Source organism: Leuciscus leuciscus (genome assembly GCF_965113295.1).
Source record: "Leuciscus leuciscus genome assembly, chromosome: 25".
NCBI classification, from domain to species: domain Eukaryota; kingdom Metazoa; phylum Chordata; class Actinopteri; order Cypriniformes; family Leuciscidae; genus Leuciscus; species Leuciscus leuciscus.
The window spans coordinates 25858233-25879064 of NC_138724.1; the positions used below are offsets into that span (position 1 = coordinate 25858233).

Sequence of the window (20832 nt, forward strand, 5' to 3'; positions counted from 1 at the left end):
ATTACCCTTCAAATTGTGCAAATTGAACATACACCCAATGGAAACAGTCATTTTCACAAAAACTCCCATATATCGCAAAAAAGTTTTTACGCTCACATGAGGTGGTTTTTCAGGCAATTCGTAAAGGGAATATTTCCCAAACTTTATCAAAAATGTATCAAGACGTTGAAGCAGATATGAGGAAGAAACACCCAGAAACACCTCATACGTGGCGCTCTTAAGGGGCTTTCCTCGCCATTAATGCTTGGATAACACACCTACGTCTCCTTCAATTAAAAATGACGGTTAGTGCATTGTTTTAGTCGCATAACATCGGTTAATGGAAATGGGGTCATTTCACAATAATTTTTTATCGACATTTAGAAAATAATTATCGCGAATGTTTTGTGCAAATCTGTAATGGAAACGCGGCTTCTGACCATTGATTAACTTAATGCATCCTTGCTAAATAAAAGTATTAATTTCTTTTTGTTCTTTTTTTTAATCGTACTGACTTTTGAATGGTTGTGTAGCTCAACTCAACCAACTTACACAGCCCAAAATATTTCCATTTACACTCTATGTAAATAAACATCAATGGGACATTTAAAAAGTACTTTGGAAACCCCAAATAAACCCTCCAATGCATCACTGTGAAAACTCTGTTTTTAGTTTGTCTTGGCACCCTTATTTTTAAGAATGTAGATGCAAATAGACTATTTGTTTCCAGATGCAGACACCAATTCAATTTCTTAAAATCTCATTTTTTATTTATTTATTTCAAATACAGAATTCATATCAGTCACAAAAAATTGGTACAATCACAGGTCAATAACCTGAAATAGAATAAATATAAGAACTCTTTGATTAGTAAATTCTATTAATAGATGTGTTAATTGCAATAGTGATGTGACTATCAAAGTGTATAAGAAAACTACAGTATATATTAATGTCATTATTTCCATTTAGTAGTCATGTCAATAGCTCTTGTTTAGTCATGTTAAGTGCTAAACATTTTTGACTAAGTTGTTATGTTTTCATGCTTACATGTAAAATACTTAACGGAAGCAATCAAGTAAGCAGTGTTTAGCGTCCTTGTTAGTGCGCGCGCCTCCTGTGCCGGAGATGCCGGGTCAAATCCTGCTCAGAGCAGGTCAAGTAGGACTGGTTACATTTGGTGCCGTGACCCGGATGGGAGTGAGGTTTAGGGGATGAGTGTAACGGAGGCAAGCTAGTAAGAGCTGTGTGTGTAAACCTTACTACACCCCTGGCCTCCCATGCCGGAGACGCCGGTTCGAATCCCGCTTGGATCCTCGAGTCGGACCGGTTACACTTACATCATCCTTTTATTGAGTTAATGTGTCTAAGAAAAGTCCGAAGGAATAGATTCAGAAAAGTCTTGTTATTGCAGAGACATACAGTTGATCGTGTCTGGTAATGCCCTGCCATGGTGAATCCAAAATACCAGGAAGTGAGGAGCATGAGGTCAGGGGGTCCACGGTTACCATGGCAACAGTGTCACAATAATGCTCAGTGTTCCAAACAGAACGCTTCTGTACGCCAGCCAGTATGATGTCACGGTGATGTCATTCCGAAGTGGTTCTGGTTTCTTTTCCCCCAAAAAACGTCTCGATCCTCAAATATCTTAATATCCGTTGTAAATCAGCGACTGCAGAGCTTGAATTCTAAACAGGCCGTAGCTTTGTAGTTTCATGTGATCTGCTGTCAGTCTGCCAAAGAAGGAAAAAAGCTGTTAGTATATATCACAGCAAGAGCGATCTGACAATTACATTTGGTTTGAGCTTCAACAGATACCACTAATTGGAAAACTCATGCACTAAAGTGTGCATGCTGTCTTCTCTGGGCAGCTTTAAACAAGTTATTAAGGAGAAGGTGACGGGTCAGAAATGCACACACACACTTTTTGCAGTCGGGACTCTTATTACATTTACATTTAATCATTTAGCAGACGCTTTTATCCAAAGCGAGAGCAATAGAAGCAGTCAAATCAACAATAGGGCAACAATGTGCAAATGTCGTGACCAGTCTCAGCTAGACCAGCGCAGCAAACGTAGCAAGGATTTTTTTTATATAATAGATATAGAATAGTAAGTGTTAGTATTATTAAACTCTGTTCAGAGAACCAGCACGACTGGCAACTGCTGTTCACAAAAGCAGTTATTCTGAAGAATGCTGGTATCCAGACAGTTGACGGCAGACATTTTCATTTTTGGTTGAACTCTCCCTTTAATGACACTAAATAATTTTTTTTTTTTTTTTTTGACTCGTCGAGGGACTGTTCTCCAGATAAAGATTAAACTTGTTTTTAAGCAGTAATGTAATGTGAAGTCTCTCTGGAGCTGTGCGGTAATGTTGTGCTGTGTAATCTAAATGTAATACCGCAGTCTGTTCCTCTCGCACGCTGCCTCCTTTTACACAGGGTTATTATGGGTAATAACCAGCCATTATAGACCTTCATCACGACTGTGTTTTCGTGAGGTCTTTCATCATGCTTTTCCCCTATGCATTATAGCCTAAAAGGTAACATTAGTTATTATATTGTTGTCTGTTGATGTATATGGCTGTGTAATGCCAGATGCATTATAAAGGAACAAATGTTTTTTTCAGTGAAATAACCAATTAAATTGCTCTCTATTCATAAAATAAAGGCTTCAGAAGTCTATTTCTTTTATATGGTAGGCTACTTTACAGAGATAGTTCACGATGGTCATGTACTCAGCTTGTCCCACAATCAACTCAGTGACTTAAAATTATTTAAATTGTTAAAATAATTTAACAATATAAAATTTGAATATACAACATGTAAACTTTTCTCTTTCCATTTTTTACACAAAAAAAGAGTATTATATTATATATGAAATTATTTTATATATATAAGGCCTATATATACAGTATATATATATATATATATATATATATATACATCATACATAGTTATATTAAAGTAATATAAAAAAATCTAACGTGTAAGTAACAAGCTAAACATGTAAAATAAGATTGTATAAACTGAAATCATCTATCTATCTATCTATCTATCTATCTATCTATCTATCTATCTATCTATCTATCTATCTATCTATCTATCTATCTGTGTGTGTGTGTGTGTGTGTGTGTATATAATATGTATATATATATATATATATATATATACATATGCATGTGTATGTGTATATAATAAATAATAGGCTATATATATATACAGTGGTGGCCAAAATTATTAGAACGGTAAGATTTTTTAATGTTTTAAAAGAAGTCTCTTCTGCTCACCAAGGCTTCATTTATTTGATCCAAAATACAGCAAAAACAGAAATATTGTGAAACATTTTTACAATTTTAAAATAAATAATAAATAATTTAAAATGAATAATTTTATTCAGCAAGGATGCATTAAATTGATCAAAAGTGACAGTATAGACATTTATTATGTTGCAAAAGCATTCTATTTCAGATAAATACTGTTCTTTTGAACTTTCTATTCATCAAAGAATCCTGAAAAGAAATGGTACACAACTGTTTTCAACATTGATAATAATAATAAATGTTTCTTGAGCATCAAATCATCATATTAGAATGATTTCTGAAGGATCATGTGACATTGAAGACTGGAGTAATGATGCTGAAAATTCAACTTTGATCACAGGAATAAATTACATTTTAAAATATATTCAATAGAAATAGAAAACAATTCATGTAAAAAAATATTTCACAATATTTCTGTTTTTGCAGTATTTTGGATCAAATAAATGAAGCCTTGGTGAGCAGAAGAGACTTCTTTTAAAACATTAAAAAATCTTACCGTTCTAATAATTTTGGCCACCACTGTATATTAGTTGTTATTGAAAAGTACACATTCAACATTACAGCAGAAGCAAATGTTTGGTCTGGTCGCGTAAAATAGACAAAAGACCAAAACAAACAGAAACGACTGTCATTACCGTTCTTTAAAGGTCTCTTTCTTTGAATGTCCTCCTCACCTTTACGTGTGGATTTTGATTGGCTGCCAGCTACTGCGGTCAGATCTGCAGGAAGGCCCACATACACTCCTCCATAGTTCCTGCACAACACAAAGTCAGATCTCACACGCTATACATCCATTATTATGGTCCTGATTCAGTCTCATATAGATGTTTTCATCGTTCTGTATGTATTATGTTTTCAAAAGACCGTCTAACCTTCGTTTCTCATCATCTGGTAAAGTTTCTTCTGTCCTGCATCAAGAGAATAAAGATGAAGCCATCTCTGTGATTGACACATCTGTCAGATTTCAATACATGCTCTCTCATGTACTCTGTAGGTTTTTATGTCAGTGTTTCCTCTCTGCTCAAAAAGATATACCTCACAAAAGACTCATCAAAACATACCGTATTCAGAAGCAGTTTTCATCTCAAGACCATGTTGATGGACTCTAGTAAGAGCAAGGTATGCTATTGAACAGCCTGTTCAATAGATTTCAGCGCACATTCAATTTTCACAATAAATGTTTTTTTGTCCACTGAAAATGCATTTTCTTTCCTTCACCATGAAATGTGTGACTTGATTTTGCTCATGAGGAATTGATTGGATGGTGTGGTTTGCCCCGCCCTCAGGATGGTAAACGCATCATCAGAGAAGAGAAGAGGGCTGCGTTCGAAATGAAATCACATTCTCTCTTGAGTAGGTACTTATTTTGAATAAGTAATTACTTAAACGTACAGTATGGAATTTTTCGCCACTAGGGGTCGCTAACCTATTTACAATAACAAAGGCGTAGTTTGATGACGCAACATTTGCTAAGAATTATGGATCTTGTCGTCAACGTCAAGCCGACCGATCTAATCTATGGATCTAATAATGTTTATGGATGACTGAATACATCAATGCTTTTATCATGACTGTGATATGAAGCAGTTCGGGATTGCTAAGTGACAGCTATCAGCTCCACACGCGACTGAACTAACGTTACACGCGAGTGCAGAATTACTACTCACAGTCACAGGTCAGTTTATTAGACAAATTAAACTTGTGAGGTAACGCAGCGCTGTTTCACTTGGTCTAACATTACACTATCACACTAAACTGCATTTGAATGTGTTGAAATGTATGTGTTAGTTTGTCTGTATGAGACTAGCAGTAAGCTAGATCAACATTAGAATAACATACAGATCATATTCTAACATTTCATCATGTTGAGCTATATAACATTGATTAGTTTTATGTAAATGTGCTCACCTGTTTAATAAAGTACATGTAGAAGCGGTCGAAGTCTCGGACGTGGAGCTCTCGTTTATATACTGTCTATGGGAGCTCTAGGCATCTCGAAAACACCGCTCTGATATTGATTCTCGTTTTAGTTCTCCTTTTGTATCCAAAGTCTGCTTGCCATGGTCCATAATGTTTGACCGAAACAACAACAGCGTGCAAATAGACATTGCGAACTACCGTCAGTCGCTTTGGTTACTATCAGAGGGCTCTGGTTGCCATGGCAGTACGAGCGGAAACCAGGGACAACGCGGATATGACGCCATTGACGGCGACAAAACGGAAATAAAGAAACGGGACGTTTCTCGAATTAAATTACAAATTTCTCCTGGTTTGAAAGTTGTTGGAAACAGTCGGGATAATGTAAGTACACAACTAAAAAAAAATATATATAACATAGATATAGTGATTTTTGCTATTTTTAAAGCAAAAAAGTTACATATTGTGCCTTTAATGATCGCTAAAAAAATGTGTTCTATATTATGAATGTGTGTGTAGTATGAATGTAATCTGGATGTACTACATTCGCCATGTTGTCATTATCATGTGACCTACCAGTCAAGTCAAGTCACCTTCATTTATATAGCGCTTTTAACAATATAGATTGTTTCAAAGCAGCTTTACATTGATAATAGGTCATTAAAGTAACAGAGATTGTTTTGGCTTTATAGCAGCTCTAGAATAAAGTTATTGTCCAGCTAAAGTTAGTTTTGATTGATTGATTCACTTCCGTTGCGAAGATCATTAGTTATTAAATAGGGGCCGCTAACACGACAACGTTCTGACAGAAAAACCCGTAACGCGCTCCGGCCGCCCATCCGCACAAAACAGTGCCTAGTGGCTCGAGAACGCAAACCTTTAAACATGTTCCAAGGTGCAAGCCAAAAAAAAAAAAAAAAAAAAGGTTATCTCTGAGCAAACTTAAAAAACGCAAGTTTTGAATATATATGTGCGCAGGCGTGTCTTTCTTTACAAATTGACCTCAACAAATTACTTGTCTGGCCTTAACATTTATAATACAGAATTATTTATCCTTCCCATGTGCCATGTGCCAATTTATCCTTTAGCCATGTGAGCTGGAATTATTTTGGCAACATTTTATCTGTACAGAGTGTGCAATATCAGATGATTTTGGATGAAGCCAAGATGTCGCTGGAAGAGGGAGGGGCAGTTATTTAGATTAAATACTGCAATATTTCATAAAAAATAAGAATTTCATGGTGACGTTAAAATTACTTAATTTTCACTCACATCAAATTAAATATGCACTTTCTCTATTTCACTATGGAGATTTTGAATATTTAACTCATGAAATCCAATCTAAAGCTAAATTGTTTCACTCACAGTGAGCGACAGCATGTTCATTTCGGCTCGCATCGAGAGTGGAAAATCATTAAATATTTCACACGGTGAGAATTTATTCAGCTCCTCTGTATCCTGTTATAGATGTTAAATGCTAAAAGCACTTCAAAAAGAAGTAGCACGCTGATGTCATAACAGAAATCTGCTGTCTAAACACGCTCGGGCGTTTTTCCACCGATGGCACGGTTGCCGTCTGCTGTTTCTGTCAGTAAACTGTGAGGTGTCAGGCGTTGGGTGGAGGGGGGATGGGTAATGATTGTTGATTGGGTAGCATGCGATCGGACCCTCAGGGGCCCATGTGCACCACAAAAGCCGCTGAACGGCTAGCAGGAACAGGCCGAGTGATTCTCCCCCAGGATTCAGTGAAATATGTCTGTGTGTATTTGTTGTGCACATATACTTGTTGAGCTGTTCAGTAATGAATTCAGCTCAGCGCTCCGCATTTGTGCTGTTATTAATTTCTGTCGGATGTTATTGGTCGTGACATTCATTCTGTGGCTCAGATTCGTGAATATGGTATGTTTAGGTATGTCGTGAATTAAATTACTCACACGTCCTTGGCAGCTTCTGGACCTGTAAGACAAAGAAGAAAGTATAATTTACCTTTTAAATAATTTAAATAATTTATGTTTTAGGTCAACATTAAGCAGTCATATATATATATATATATATATATATATATATATATATATATATATATACACTTTTAATTAATAATTGTGTCCTCTGACAAGAGGTCAACAGGCCTCTTCAGCTTCAGCCTGACATATTGCATAAATCACACATGCCCTGCTGTCAATCAAGGGCGGACATCATCAACACAGAGCAGAAGAGCTGAACATCACACAGATGATGCTTAATTCTCTGAAGCTAGTCTCCACTACAGAGAACAGATCTTTAAAAGCCGTTTTTGGCAATCCATATTTTCAGTGTGACTGACTGTCCTTTTATCTATTTTTATTTGTAGGAGAACATGACTTTGAAACGCGTCACGAAAGCGATGCACATCTGGAATATTTAGGTTGTTAAAATTAAATATCCTCTTGGACTTAACCATTAAACCTTTCTTGCTTCCTTTAGATGCCTTTACCGTCCTTTTGTTTGTTTGTTTGATGATGCTGGAGTATGTTTGTAAGGGGGCGTTTACACGACACCGTTTTCAACTAAAAACTGAAAACTTTTTATGTGTTTTAGCCTTTCATTTCAACTTGTTTTTTTGTGTGTTTTTTTTACGATATCGTCTCAGTGTAAACTACAGAAACACGAATTTGTGAAACGGTGACGTCATGCGCATGCGTGCGTTTCTTTACAAAGTGACATCGCCATCTACTGGCCTGGCAGCAGAATACAGCGTTTTAAGTCATTTCCGCAGTTCTTTGTGTACGGGATCATTTTGACAACGTCCATCCATCAATCCATCCATCCATACATGCATACATATTTCCTTTTATTTAAATAAAACTAAATGTGTGTGTGTGTGTGTAGCAGCGAATCGTAATCTTTTACTTAGATTTCTTTTTAGTGGAAGAAACCTTGAGTTACTTTATAAGTAAACTTCTAGGGGAAAATATTGATGCAAAAATGTTGTATAATACCCTCTTTAGAGAACAAAATCCCACTGTTTTTGGACACACAAACCACACAGAAGAAGAACGATATTGACTTGTTTTTTTAAAATCAGATTCCATTCTTTCTATGCCTGTATTGATTTTAGTGGTCACAAGAGTGATGTTTCCAGCAGTTTTATTCAGTCTGCGCCGCAGTTCAATTCTTTGATTACAAACGTTCATTTGTACAGTGTCTTTTCTCTCTCTCTCACTCGTCTTTATTAAAGTCTCAATGCTTAGCAGTCGTTTGACAGAATCAACTGAGGAGTTTTGACATATTTAAAGTGTGTTTATCCTCTTTGTTTTAGAGGATTCAGTCATTTATTTTAGACTCATGCATAACCTGAAAACTCTTTCACCGAAGGCTTTTCTCTGAGTGTTTTCTTGTCCTCGGGACAACCGAGCTAAGAAACCAGGTCAGTTGTGTCGGGTCGTGAAACAACCTTCCATCTTGACATCTTACTCCTCAAAGGCAGTACACATTCATAAAAGAAAAAAGTCTCTTTTCTGGTTCAGTTGTTTCTTCTAGATAACAATGAGAAGAAATTAAGCTTTTGATTAACTCTTTCTCAGATGTTTCTCCTGAGAAAAAGAACCCAAGATACCAAAGTCTGCATTCAAAAGATCTCAATAAACTCTTAAAAAAGGGTGTTTTCGCCACGAATCCGCAATACCATAGAAGAACCATTTTGGGTTCCCCAAAGAACCTTTCAGTGAAACCAGTTCTTAAAATATATATTTTTTTCCTTAGTGTGAAGAACAATTAAATAATTCTAAAGAACCTTTTTCCACTATAAATAACCTTTTGAATGGAAAGATTCCATGGATGTTGAAGGTTCTTCATTATTTGAAACCTTTATTTTACGTATGAACTCAAACATTTCTTATCAAATTCTTCCAAGAGTAAGTGATTTATCCACATTCATTTTATAGAATCACTATGCGTCCTTTTTAATGTTTTATGCTAGGATAAAACATAAAGTTGGCACTTGAGATCTCCAATAAGTCTCCAGAGGTCTGAAGAGCATCATCTGAGCAATATATATATATTATTTAGGCTCCATTCTCTCTGTTTAGTAGTGATGGATGCCACTATTTTGACATCTCACCTGTCAATCATTCATAATTTTCTCTCTCAGGACAGGCTAATTATATTTTTGACCAAAGTTAATTTTGTTTGGCTCTTTTTCTCACGGTTGGTTGCAGTGATGCTTGTTGGTTGCACACAACAAAAGGAGTAGGGAACAAAAACAGTCTGTAATAATAAGTCCATATCAGAACCAGGAGATCCCAGGAGATAACGTACACACAACCGCATTAACATTGACCATACCGGACAAAGGAAGTAAGGAAACGCATTGTCTAAATACATGAGAAGTGTAATCAATGTCAAACGCAACAGCTGTTTAGTTTAGTTTAGTTTAGTTTATTAATGTATAAAGCACATTTAAAAAAGACATGTTAAAACCAAAGTGCAGTGTAAAACAAACTTAAAACATACGTAACCAAGAAAAAAACAAAAAGACAAATGAAAATGTTACACTCTCAAACAGAATTAAAACATAAAGAATAAAAATGGGTCTTCAAAGAGGATTTAAACCTAGAAATAGAAGGGGAAGACTATTCCAGAAGAGCGGCCGCAGCAAAAGCCTGGTCGTCTTTAGTTTAAAAATGTGAACGAGGGACTGAGAGGAGAAATTGACTAGAAGGCCGAATAGATCTAGAGGTAATATGCAGAGTGAGGACATTACAAATATACTGTAAAACTTTAAAAACAAAGAGCAGAATCTTCAAATCAACACGGCGAGTACTGGAGTAATGTGCTTGTGTGTTCTAGTGCCAGACACAATAGTCTGGATGCCACATTTTGCACCAATTGCAACCGTTTCAGAGCTGATTTAGGCAAACCCAGATAGAGTGAATTACAGTAATCCAATCTTGATGTTATAAAAGCATGAATTGCAGTTTTAAGGTCCTTCATAGAAAGCATCTTCTTGATTTTAGCAACTGATCTTAACTGAAAGAACGGAGCTGTTGGGCCAAAAACAATTCTTTCAGTTTTATCATTATTTAACTGTAAGTCCATCCATAATTTAATTTCTTGAAGAAATGCAAACAGATTAGACACAGAAGCGTTGTTGTTTTTAACAGAAGAAATAAAGCTGTAAAAATTTTTACTGCTATTTACTTAAAAAAATTATGGTAACAATATTACACATACTATTTTTGAGTAGTTAAAGCTTGATTTCATTCATGGAATCCACCTGAATAAATCATGTAAAATGCCCTAATTTATTTAGTCTATGACATAATAAATTTTAGTGAAATGTGCTTTTTTATTTGAAGTATTTTTTATTCTCAAAATTGTGTGAAGTCAAGTGAATGGATATGACCTGTTTATATTTAACTTTGAGATATTTTGTTTTATATAAAGACTGTATGCTGCTAGGAAAGCACAGAATCAAACTTGTTACTGCACTATCATTAGCAGAGTTATTGTTGCATGTATGAAACAACATGCTTCAGAATATTTAAAAAAATGTAGTTATTCACAACCTAACCATAAGTCCTACTCTTCTGCACAATGGTAATGATCAAAACTTTAACATAATAGAAACTCTTTCAAATGTCAAACATACCTGAACATTAAACATTAACAGATGTTTCCCTTTACTCAAAAACACATGAAATAACACTTAATTTCAAGATTTACTCTCTATTTCCAGCCATGTGCAAAGCATGCTGGGAACAAACAATGGTGTCTCTATATAAAACCGCATAAATGAGCTAATTCTCTTAAAATAAATAGGTAGCCTTTTCCTTAATTTAATGAGGATTATCAGTTCCTCAATTCAAGCCTTAAAATTGTGTATGTTTCCTTAAAAAAAAATAGGAAAATGCCTCTCTTGGTGTTATTAGTGAAATGTTCTCAATATTTTCAACAGAACACTGAACCACAATTTTCTTAATAAAATATACATAATACTTTTAATGATCACCTCAGTTTTTTAAATGAAAATTACAAGACTCATGATCCATTTTTTACAGTGTGAGTGTCGTCGGCATATAATATGATAATTGTATTTCTGAATAATATGAGCGAGTGGAGGAAGCATATATAAGGCAAAAAGAAGAGGACCCAGAATAGAGCCCTGCAGAACACCTTAGGAGATTTGAGAACGAGATGAGAAACATTTCCCCAAATAAACAGAAACAGTTCTGTCCTTAAGGTAAGATGCAAACCAATTCAGCACAGATCCTTGAAACCCAGGTGTGGGAACTAATTAACAACCAGGGAAACTAACTGTATAAGGAACACAGCAGGCAAACAGGGACACCTAAACATCATGATAATAAAACAGAGCATAGCTGTTACACTCTTCTTACGTCCAGTTTGCAATTCAATGAGAAATGCTGATTACCAATGAAGCATTTTGAAATTAAATTCTCTGCACATTTAAATTCATGACAGCTGAATCATCTCCAGCTGTTCTCGCGTCCGATTATCAAAGTCCAGGCTTGTTCATGTAACATTTATTGCTCAAATATTGCTCTTTCATAGCTCAGGACACATAATGGTGTTCTCAGCTATGTTTCAGCTAAATATAAATGTTGTTTCTCCTTAAAAAAAAGACACAAAAAGTAAGAGTACAAAGCTATAAAGGTTGCATAAGTTTTTTTTGTTTTTTTTCTAGAAGAACCTTTCATCCCCCTTTTCCACCAAGGCAGTCAATGAACGGTTCTTAAAAAAAAAAAAAAAAATGTCTTAGTGTTAAGAATATTTTAATCTAAAAAACATTTGTTTCCACTATAAAGTACCTTTTGAGCAATTGAAAGGTTCCATGGATATTAAAGGTTCTTCATGGAACCATCAATGCCAATAATGACAAATGTTTGAGTTCATATTGAGATCTCTGACTTCTGATTCAGACTTTGGTCGAATCTAAGCACAGTTTAATATCTCTTCTAAACCTCTATAGAGAAGAGGATAGAAACGATTGAGATGCTAAAGAGATCTCTGTTTTTTCTTTCCAGCGCGCGCCGCTCACACACGCTCTCTTCATCAAGTCTATAAGCTCAGATCTGACCTGAATACATATTAGACGTGAGGGATGAAATCTCCATGACGATCAGATCCTTCACCTGAGACTAACGGAACATTCCTCCACATCCGCTTCTGCTAATAACCGAGGAGGACACGAGGTCCCCACAGGTACGAGACTTCATCAGGCTCCCACACGAACTTTAACCTCCAGAAATCAAGTGTTTAAGGACAAAACAGATCGCTAAATTAAACATCCGACGGCGCGCGCACGCGCTAGAATCCACAACATGACACGTCCATTGATAAAAAGCAGCGCGCGAGTAAGTGAGCCACAGACACACACACACTCACTCACTCACCTCCTGCTGTCGTGCTGGTGGCAGAGGAATTTCCACATCCCATTTTGGCATGAACACACAGTTTTCTTCCGTGTCTGCTTTGGAGGACGGATGAGTGAAGGACGGCGCTGATGTGATGCACGAGCTCCCTTGAACGCAGCCTCGATCATTCTGCAGAGAAAGAGAGAGAGAGAGAGAGAGAGAGAGAGAGATGCCCGAGCCTCACATGATTCGTCCTCTCCTCCACCCTGATAGAGTTGCCGTGGTAACAGAAGGGGGTGTGGCCAGCCTCCAGTGGAACTCCGTCCAAACAGGCATGCTCGTACCAATAAATAAAAAACTTAACAGGTCAGCATGTAAATATATTAAAATAAATAAATACAATACTAAAAGTAAACGCAAGTAAATAATGAGAAAATATTATTAAAATTAATAAATAAATAATAAAAATCAATACAAATTTAATAACATTTTAAATTAAAAATAGAATACATTTAAAAAAATAATTTACATTTATAATTTATTAAGAAAATATATGACAATTTAATATTTTAACGAAATCAAAATACAACCAAAACAATAAAAAGCCAGCTATAATGTAATAAAATTAATCAAAAAACTTAATTATATATATTATAAATTATTTATGTTTGTAATAAAAACATAATTTAAAACAAATCACAGGTCAGAAACTGTAAAAAGCAAGAAAAAATAATAAACATATTTATTATTCAAATGAATAAATATGTAATAAAATTAATTAGATCAATCTGTCTGTCTGTATGTCTATCTATCTGGTTTGTCTGTCTCCTTTTTTAGGAATTCTAGTAAGATATTGTTTGGACTAGGCTGATGACAAATGGTGGACACACAGATGTTGGTTTCTGGGTTTAAAGGTCTGGGATCACGAGCGCTTAGCCTTGAGGTGTTCACAAAGAGATGTTTGTTATGACAGCAGTAGGAGCCTCTCAGGGGCCGCTCGAGTCTCCCATCCGCTTCTGAACTTTCTGATGATTTGTGGCACATGATCAAACTCTGGACAGAATGGAAGTTTCTATTAGGAGTTCATTAGGACTATTGTGAACTGAGAATTATGTCATAATCTTAATGAAAAACATAGAGATCATGAAATAACTGTAAATGCAGAACTGATACATTTCAAATGTTTTTACTGCCTTCGTAGGCTATGTGAGTGAAAAACTTATGTGTATATAAACCCTAAATAAACCCTAATTGTACAAAAGGAAAAAATAAAATGGTATTTTCAAAAAGTGACAATATACCAGTAGTCCAGCAGAGGGTATTGTGGGATAGAAGTCAGGAAACTTTTCAACTCCAAAAAACAATCTTTATCTTTGTTTTGAGTTAAACCTCGTTTTTAATGGCAATATACTTTACCATTATTATTATTATGTATGCTTTATTCACGTGTATTTTTGAAGCAGAGTCATGCCCAGTAAAGAGGACTGCTTTTCCCAGCATGCAACCAAAATAGTTCCGGTTCGTATTTGAGCAGCTGCATGCTGGGAAATGTAGTCCTCGTCCTTTTATTCCATTCTCACTGTCTCCGACGCGAAAGATGCCTGCCGTACACCACAAATTATTACTCGAGGAGGCCCTGCAGGACAGTCCGCAGGTAAACAGTTGCATTATGGATCTTTGTTCAATGTTTTAGCACTCATAACTGTTCGGTTTTGTGCGTTTTGCGTTGCAAAACTGATGATGCGGCTGTCGAGACGCGCGTTATGTCGCTTGTCGCAAAGCATATGTGCGAGCTAATCTAAATAAAACATCAATTTAAGTGCACGATTAAGTAGAGGATCACCTCAGCTCGTTAAGTTTATATAACTGCTTGCATAGTTTATTATTCAAAGGGTTTTATTCCTAGATAAGAGCCATAGATGAGCCACGAGACACATCCTGCACGTATGTTGATCATATGTTTATAAATGAGAGACGCGCGTCAAACATACGTGCATCTGACGCTACAAACGCGCGTCTTATTTTCGGCTTTGGTGCTTTAAAGCTGTAAATGTTTTGCTGGCAGTGGAGTTGTGAATGGAGGGGCCTTTATGGGAGGAGTGAGATGTTGTTTAGTTGGTAAAACCCACAAAAGTCTGATCTCGATACATTAGATCACATATGCTGTATCAGATCTATTATATGGTATCAGGGTTACACTTTATTTTAAGGTGTCATTGTTACAGTGTAATTATGTATTTAAATTCAGAGTAATATTAAGCAACTACATGTATGTACTTACTATAGGGTTAGGGTAGGATTAGGATGTGGTTGAGGGTTAGTTGCATGTAATGATGCATAATTTACTGTTAATACTATGGTAAGTACATGTAACAAGGACACTGTAAAATAAAGTGTTACCGGTATCAGTACTGAGACATCACTGGCAGATCAGAAACAACAACAAATAATCAGAGACATCAGATCAGCATGTGAGACATAAGGTGAAACACACAAAAAACATTGACGTAACACTGTACACTGTCTTGCAACCGGTTTTGATTATTATTAGCTATGCAAAAATCATAATTAGGCCTAATTCGCATGCTATGTTATTGCCGTTCAAACCGTGAAGCCGTTCCCACATACTTGTGATATTCTCAGTGAACTAATAATTTACTTTATACGCACAAGTTATGTGTCTGAGTCATACCCCATAATGCTCTGTTTGAGATTATGAACCCACAGCTGCTCCGCCCGGCCAGTCGCTTTGTTTGCATTGGAAACACACCCAGAAGTCAGTCCGGATCCCTGACAGAACACACCTGTGGATACACCCAGCATGCCTTACGCTGCACGCATGCTCAGCACATTTAACACTGTGTGAATATCGTGTGTTTTCTGTGGCAGACGCGGTCCTTGCTCAGTGTGTTTGAAGAGGATGCAGGCACTCTCACGAACTACACAAACCAGCTGCTCCAGTCTATGCAGAGAGTGTTTGGAGCACAGGTAAACACACACGTTCACATTGACTTCAACAGTGGAGGCAACATAAAATCGAAATTTACTATATCTAAATAAATATTCTGTTTATTGATCACGATTTATCAGTGCATGGTATTTTAAAGAAAAAAGTTTGCAAAATGAAACTGATTTTCTTTTCTGCTGATGTCATCGAGGCCTCAGGGGCGGGGAGAAAATAATAACCAATAGTATCACAGCATCTACAATCGATCAAATCCTAACTCAAAGTCCGACCCTGCGTTATTTTCAACTGATTATGCTGTTATCCTTGGAAATATGGCGCATTATAAATGTCAAAGAGACAAAAATGAAAATTATCCCATAATTCACTCGCCCTCAAGCCATCTTAGGTGTAAATGACTTTCTTCTTTCAGCCAAACACAATCAGAGTTATATTAAAAATATCCTGGCGCTTCCAAGCTTTATAATGGCAGTGAATAGAGCCTGAGTTTTTGAAGGCCATAACATTTTTGTATGAAAAATATCTATATTTATAACTTTATAAACTATAATGACTGACTTCTGGAAACGGCCGTACATGAGTTCCAGCGGAAGAGTGACCTCTGAAATGATCATTTTCATATTTGGGTGAACTAACCCTTTAAATGTATTGCAAACTCTGAATCATTAAATGTAAATATATTTTATGAAGGTCCAAACAGGAAATAATTATATGAAATCTTCATACATATTTATAAACTCTGAATATAAAGTTGGTAAATGTGAATTTATAAATATTTATTTTTTAATCTGAATATGTAGTTATTACTCAGAATATATAAATGCAAATCAGAATATAAAGATGCAAATCTGAATATACATATGCATATCTGAATATGTACAGTTATAAATCTGAATATATAAATGTAAATATATGGATGTAAATCTGAATATAACTCAAAATAAATGTAAACCATGAATACATGGAAAAATCTGAATATATATATATATATAGTTATAGGTTTGTATATATAGTTATTAATCCTGAATATGTAAATGCAAATCCTAAATGTATAGTTAAAAGTCTGAATTTATCTTCATAAATCCTGAATAAATGTATAAACCATGATTCATACATATGATCTATATAATCTATATTTTTGGATTATACATAATTATCTTCTGTTTGGCTTATAAAAATGATATGAACATAGTTAAAAATAAATATTTATGTAAATATTACTTTATATTTAATAATTTTATATAATAAAAGTCAATAAAATAAGCCCCTTTAAAAGCTTGTTTCCTCAGAAAGATCCCCATGCAAACTAACTGGTGCTGGCTCTGATTCTTCCTCTGACTAACTGGGTTTCCTGTTCGCAGAATGAAATGGCTCTGGCGACCGAACAGCTTTCTAAGCAGCTCTTGGAGTATGAGAAGCAGGTGAGCGCTTTTTACTTGTGCATTAGCAGCCACGATGAGTTCTGGGAACGTCTGAATATCAGATGAGTTATCAATAAATCTGTCCTGATGGTTTGTGAGTGCAGAATTTTGCTCTGGCGAAAGGCGATGAAGAGGTGATCAACACTTTACAGCACTTCGCCAAAAGCGTGGAAGAGGTGAGGAGACTCCTGCGGTGTGTGTGTGTGTGTGTGTGTGTGTGTCTGTCAGAACGAGTCCATCAGTCGTGTGGCAGCTGGTGTTGGCTGTTTCCCTCATGCTGGTTGTTTGATGTTTGCCAAGATGGCGAGATCACCTGATCATATGACCTTCAGCGAGATCACATGACCTTCATCATTTGCCTCAAATACTGCAGGATTTAAGTTCATATTATTCAGATTATAATGTAAAGCGGCAACAATTCAGTGTGACATTACTGTCAAAACACACCACAGTAATATTTAATAAATATTTGAATAACAAATCTATTTTACTTTCTCTCTAGCTGAACTCTCTGCACAATGAGTTGGCCACACAGATCGCTGATAAGATGGTGTTTCCCATGGTGCGGTTCAGAGAGAAGGACCTTACGGGTGCGACACTCGCTTCAAAGATCGTGCTCTTCACTGTTGTAGCGTTTTTTATATATTTTAATATTAATTCAAAAATAATAATAATTGAATTAAATTTTTTTTAATTAATTTTAATATTAATTTAGTTATTTCCAAAAGTGGACAAATTAGATTTGTTTTATTTTTAATAATACAATTATTATATTATGTATATTACACTTATTAAAATAACAATCTCAAAAACACAATTTTTTTTCTTGTATTTAAATTAATATTGATATTAATTTTGATATTGATTCAGTTATTTCTTGAACATTGGTGTCTATTTTATCAAATTAAATTTTAAGCAGACAAATAAAAATTATTGTATTAAATGTTTATTAATAAAATATATTTATTTTATAAAAATATTTATAAAATCAATGTTTCTTTAATAATTTCATGAGTATTTTCACCATCCCTCTGATGTTTACCGTACCTTTAAGATTCTTATATTTATTTATTTAAATACCTTTTATATGTTTTTTTATATGTTTTTCAAAAGTGAAAATCGTGTTTTCGATGATATGATCCAGTGAAGTGTCAGACTATCTGACCTCAACCTAAAATTTTAAAAAGCTGTGATGAATTTGTTTTCAGAGATCAGCACACTGAAGGAGATATTCGGCATTGCCAGTGACGGTATGAAGTTAATAATTTCTCTTTATTTATTATTAGTGGGTGATAGAATATTTATATGCTGAATGAAAATCACATCACATTCTGTCTCTCTTTATCTCTCCAGAGCATGAAGCTGCCATGGTGAAGTACAGTCGTCTACCTAAGAAGAGAGAGAATGAAAAGGTGAATATTGATGTAAATGCGGATGTGTTGTGTGAGAGAGTCCAGCACTGAGTTAGATGTGTGTGTCGACAGGTTAAAGCCGAGGTGGTGAGAGAGGTGGCGTACTCCCGCAGGAAGCAGCATCAGGCCGCCATGCAGTATTACTGCGCTCTGAACGCGCTCCAGTACAGGAAGAAAGTGGCCATGCTGGAGCCCATGCTGGGATTCACACACGCTCAGGTCTGACACTCGCCGTCACACACTGCTACACACTGCTTCACACTCTCCTGGATGAGCTACGTTTGAACAACACATCCATTAATGCATGTCGTCTAGTGGTGGGCTGTATGAAGAAATAGTTGATATTCTCGAAAATGTTGCTCAATAACAATATACTGATGCTTCTTTTTTTTTTTTTATCTGAAAAGACAAATTTAAAAATGTATTATTTTAAAATATTTTAAGATATTAAAATAATAATTTCAAAAATACAGTTTTATTCTGCTTGGTATTTTAAAATATTATTATTATTATTATTATTATTATTACTAATATGAATGAGTGTTTTGTATTTTTATAATAAAATATATTCAAATAGTAAAAAAAATGATCAAATAAAAAAATGTAATTAAATTATATGCGTTTTTAAATTTATATTAATATTTATTTTAATATTAATTCAGTTATTTCCAGAGCATTGTGTTAAATTCCAAATAGAAGAATGTGAAAATAAATTATTTTTTAAATATTTTAAGATATTAAAATAATAATTTCAAAAATAAAATGTTATTTTGCTTGGTATTTTATTTTAATATTATTATTATTATTAATATTCATATGAATAAAAATTCTATTATTGTTTTAATTGTGTTCTTTTTAAAGATTAATATTTATTTTAATAGTAACTCAGTTATTTCCTGAACATTATATTGAATATCAGTGAAGAAATTTGAAAATGAATGATTTTATTTTTAATAAAAAAAAAATTTGTTAGTTATATTACTTATTAAAATAATAATGTTAAATGCTGCTTTTCTTTTATATTAATATGAATATTTATATAAATATTTTATTTTTTCATATTCAATTCTAAGTAGACAAATGAAAAATATTTTTTTAAATAATAAAATTCTTATATTATTTATACTACTACAGAAAATAATTTCAAACATACTATTTTATTTGCTTGATATCTTCTATATAAATATAAATATTTATATAAATATTTTTTTTGTTATTTCTTGTACATTGGTGTCTTTTTATCATATTGTTATAAATAAATAAATTAGACACTCGAGGTTGTGCGGATCCTTTGCATCGTGTCCAACATCAGCTCTCATGCATGACATCGGGACTTTTGGCTAAGTGTTATATATGTGCATTAGAATCAGTGTATCTGAATAATCTTCAATCCTGTTTGGTTTTCCACAGGTACATTTCTTTAAGAGAGGGATGGAGCTGGTGTCGAAGAAGATGGACAGTTTTCTAAGCTCAGTTTCCAGCATGAATCGGAGGTAAAGGACATGTCTTTATTTCAGAGCACACACACACACATGTGTGTGAGGATTGTCTGTGATTCCCTCACACTCTCTGTCTCTGCTTCAGCATTGAGTCTCAGTTAGAGGTCGAGGCAGAGGTCATGCGCTCGTCTCAGAGAGAGCTCCTGTCCGTGGATGACACTGTCTACATGCCGGATCACCATCACGTCCCCGTGAATCGCGCCCTCATCCAGAAAGCCGGTTACCTCAACATCAGGAAGTACGGGTCACTCGAGCTCGGTCAGATTTGGTGAAGTTCGCAGGCGAGGTGTCTGGTTTAACACACTGAGCTCTGTGTCCCGCAGTAAGACGGGGCTGGTGACCACGGCGTGGGACAGGCTGTTCTTCTTCACGCAGGGGGGGAACCTGATGTGTCAGCCGCGGGGCGCAGTGGCTGGCGGGATGGTTCTGGATCTGGACAACAGTTCTGTCATGGCCGTGGAGTGTGAGGACCGGCGATACTGCTTCCAGATCACTTCACCCAACGGCAAAACGTACGGAAACCTGTGAACCTTGAATGTGTCAAATCGTGAGCTTAGAATTATAAGGTTCTATCTCCGTTTAGGGTAGTTCTGAGATATTGAGCATCAAAGTTTTTACATCCCAGCTGGCAAAACTGTTATGTAGTATAATCTACTATTATAGCTCAACAAGACCATCACCCTACAGGTACTTTGAGGATAGAATATCAAAATCCTGGCACATTTGGAAATGGGATTTTTTAAGATGGCCCAAATGGAGATAGAACCTTATAATTCTGAGAGCTCTGATTCTGTTTGGAATTATAAGGTTCTATCTCCACTTTTACAAATAAAACCCCACATTTCAAAGAATAAATGTATATAACCATTGATTTTAATCAATTTATATATTTATAATACAAGCACACAGCTTGATTGGATTTTTGATTTTGGTTGGATATTGAATCTACTGGAGATAGAACCT

At 35.2% G+C, this 20832-nt stretch overlaps 2 protein-coding genes across 2 annotated transcripts in view; one reads left to right on the forward strand and one right to left on the reverse strand.

Annotated features, from left to right (window-relative positions):
- Window positions 1-712: 712 nt before the first annotated feature.
- Window positions 713-12939, reverse strand: c25h12orf75 (chromosome 25 C12orf75 homolog). The gene is given in 6 exon segments (XM_082159163.1): window positions 713-1709; window positions 3975-4054; window positions 4173-4208; window positions 7152-7173; window positions 12612-12669; window positions 12671-12939. Coding segments are annotated over 6 exon segments (291 nt in total). The 5' UTR covers window positions 12761-12939; the 3' UTR covers window positions 713-1704.
- Window positions 12940-14072: 1133 nt separating this feature from the next.
- The window catches only part of appl2 (adaptor protein, phosphotyrosine interaction, PH domain and leucine zipper containing 2), a 15336-nt gene continuing 8576 nt past the window's right edge, over window positions 14073-20832 (forward strand). Inside the window, exons 1-11 of the mRNA XM_082159109.1 lie at window positions 14073-14226; window positions 15462-15560; window positions 16899-16958; window positions 17063-17134; window positions 17461-17548; window positions 18167-18208; window positions 18312-18370; window positions 18443-18589; window positions 19781-19863; window positions 19955-20107; window positions 20193-20381. Of these exons, the coding sequence (XP_082015235.1) occupies window positions 14170-14226; window positions 15462-15560; window positions 16899-16958; window positions 17063-17134; window positions 17461-17548; window positions 18167-18208; window positions 18312-18370; window positions 18443-18589; window positions 19781-19863; window positions 19955-20107; window positions 20193-20381 (1049 nt within the window). The 5' untranslated portion in view covers window positions 14073-14169. The remainder of the gene's footprint in view (window positions 14227-15461; window positions 15561-16898; window positions 16959-17062; window positions 17135-17460; window positions 17549-18166; window positions 18209-18311; window positions 18371-18442; window positions 18590-19780; window positions 19864-19954; window positions 20108-20192; window positions 20382-20832) is intronic.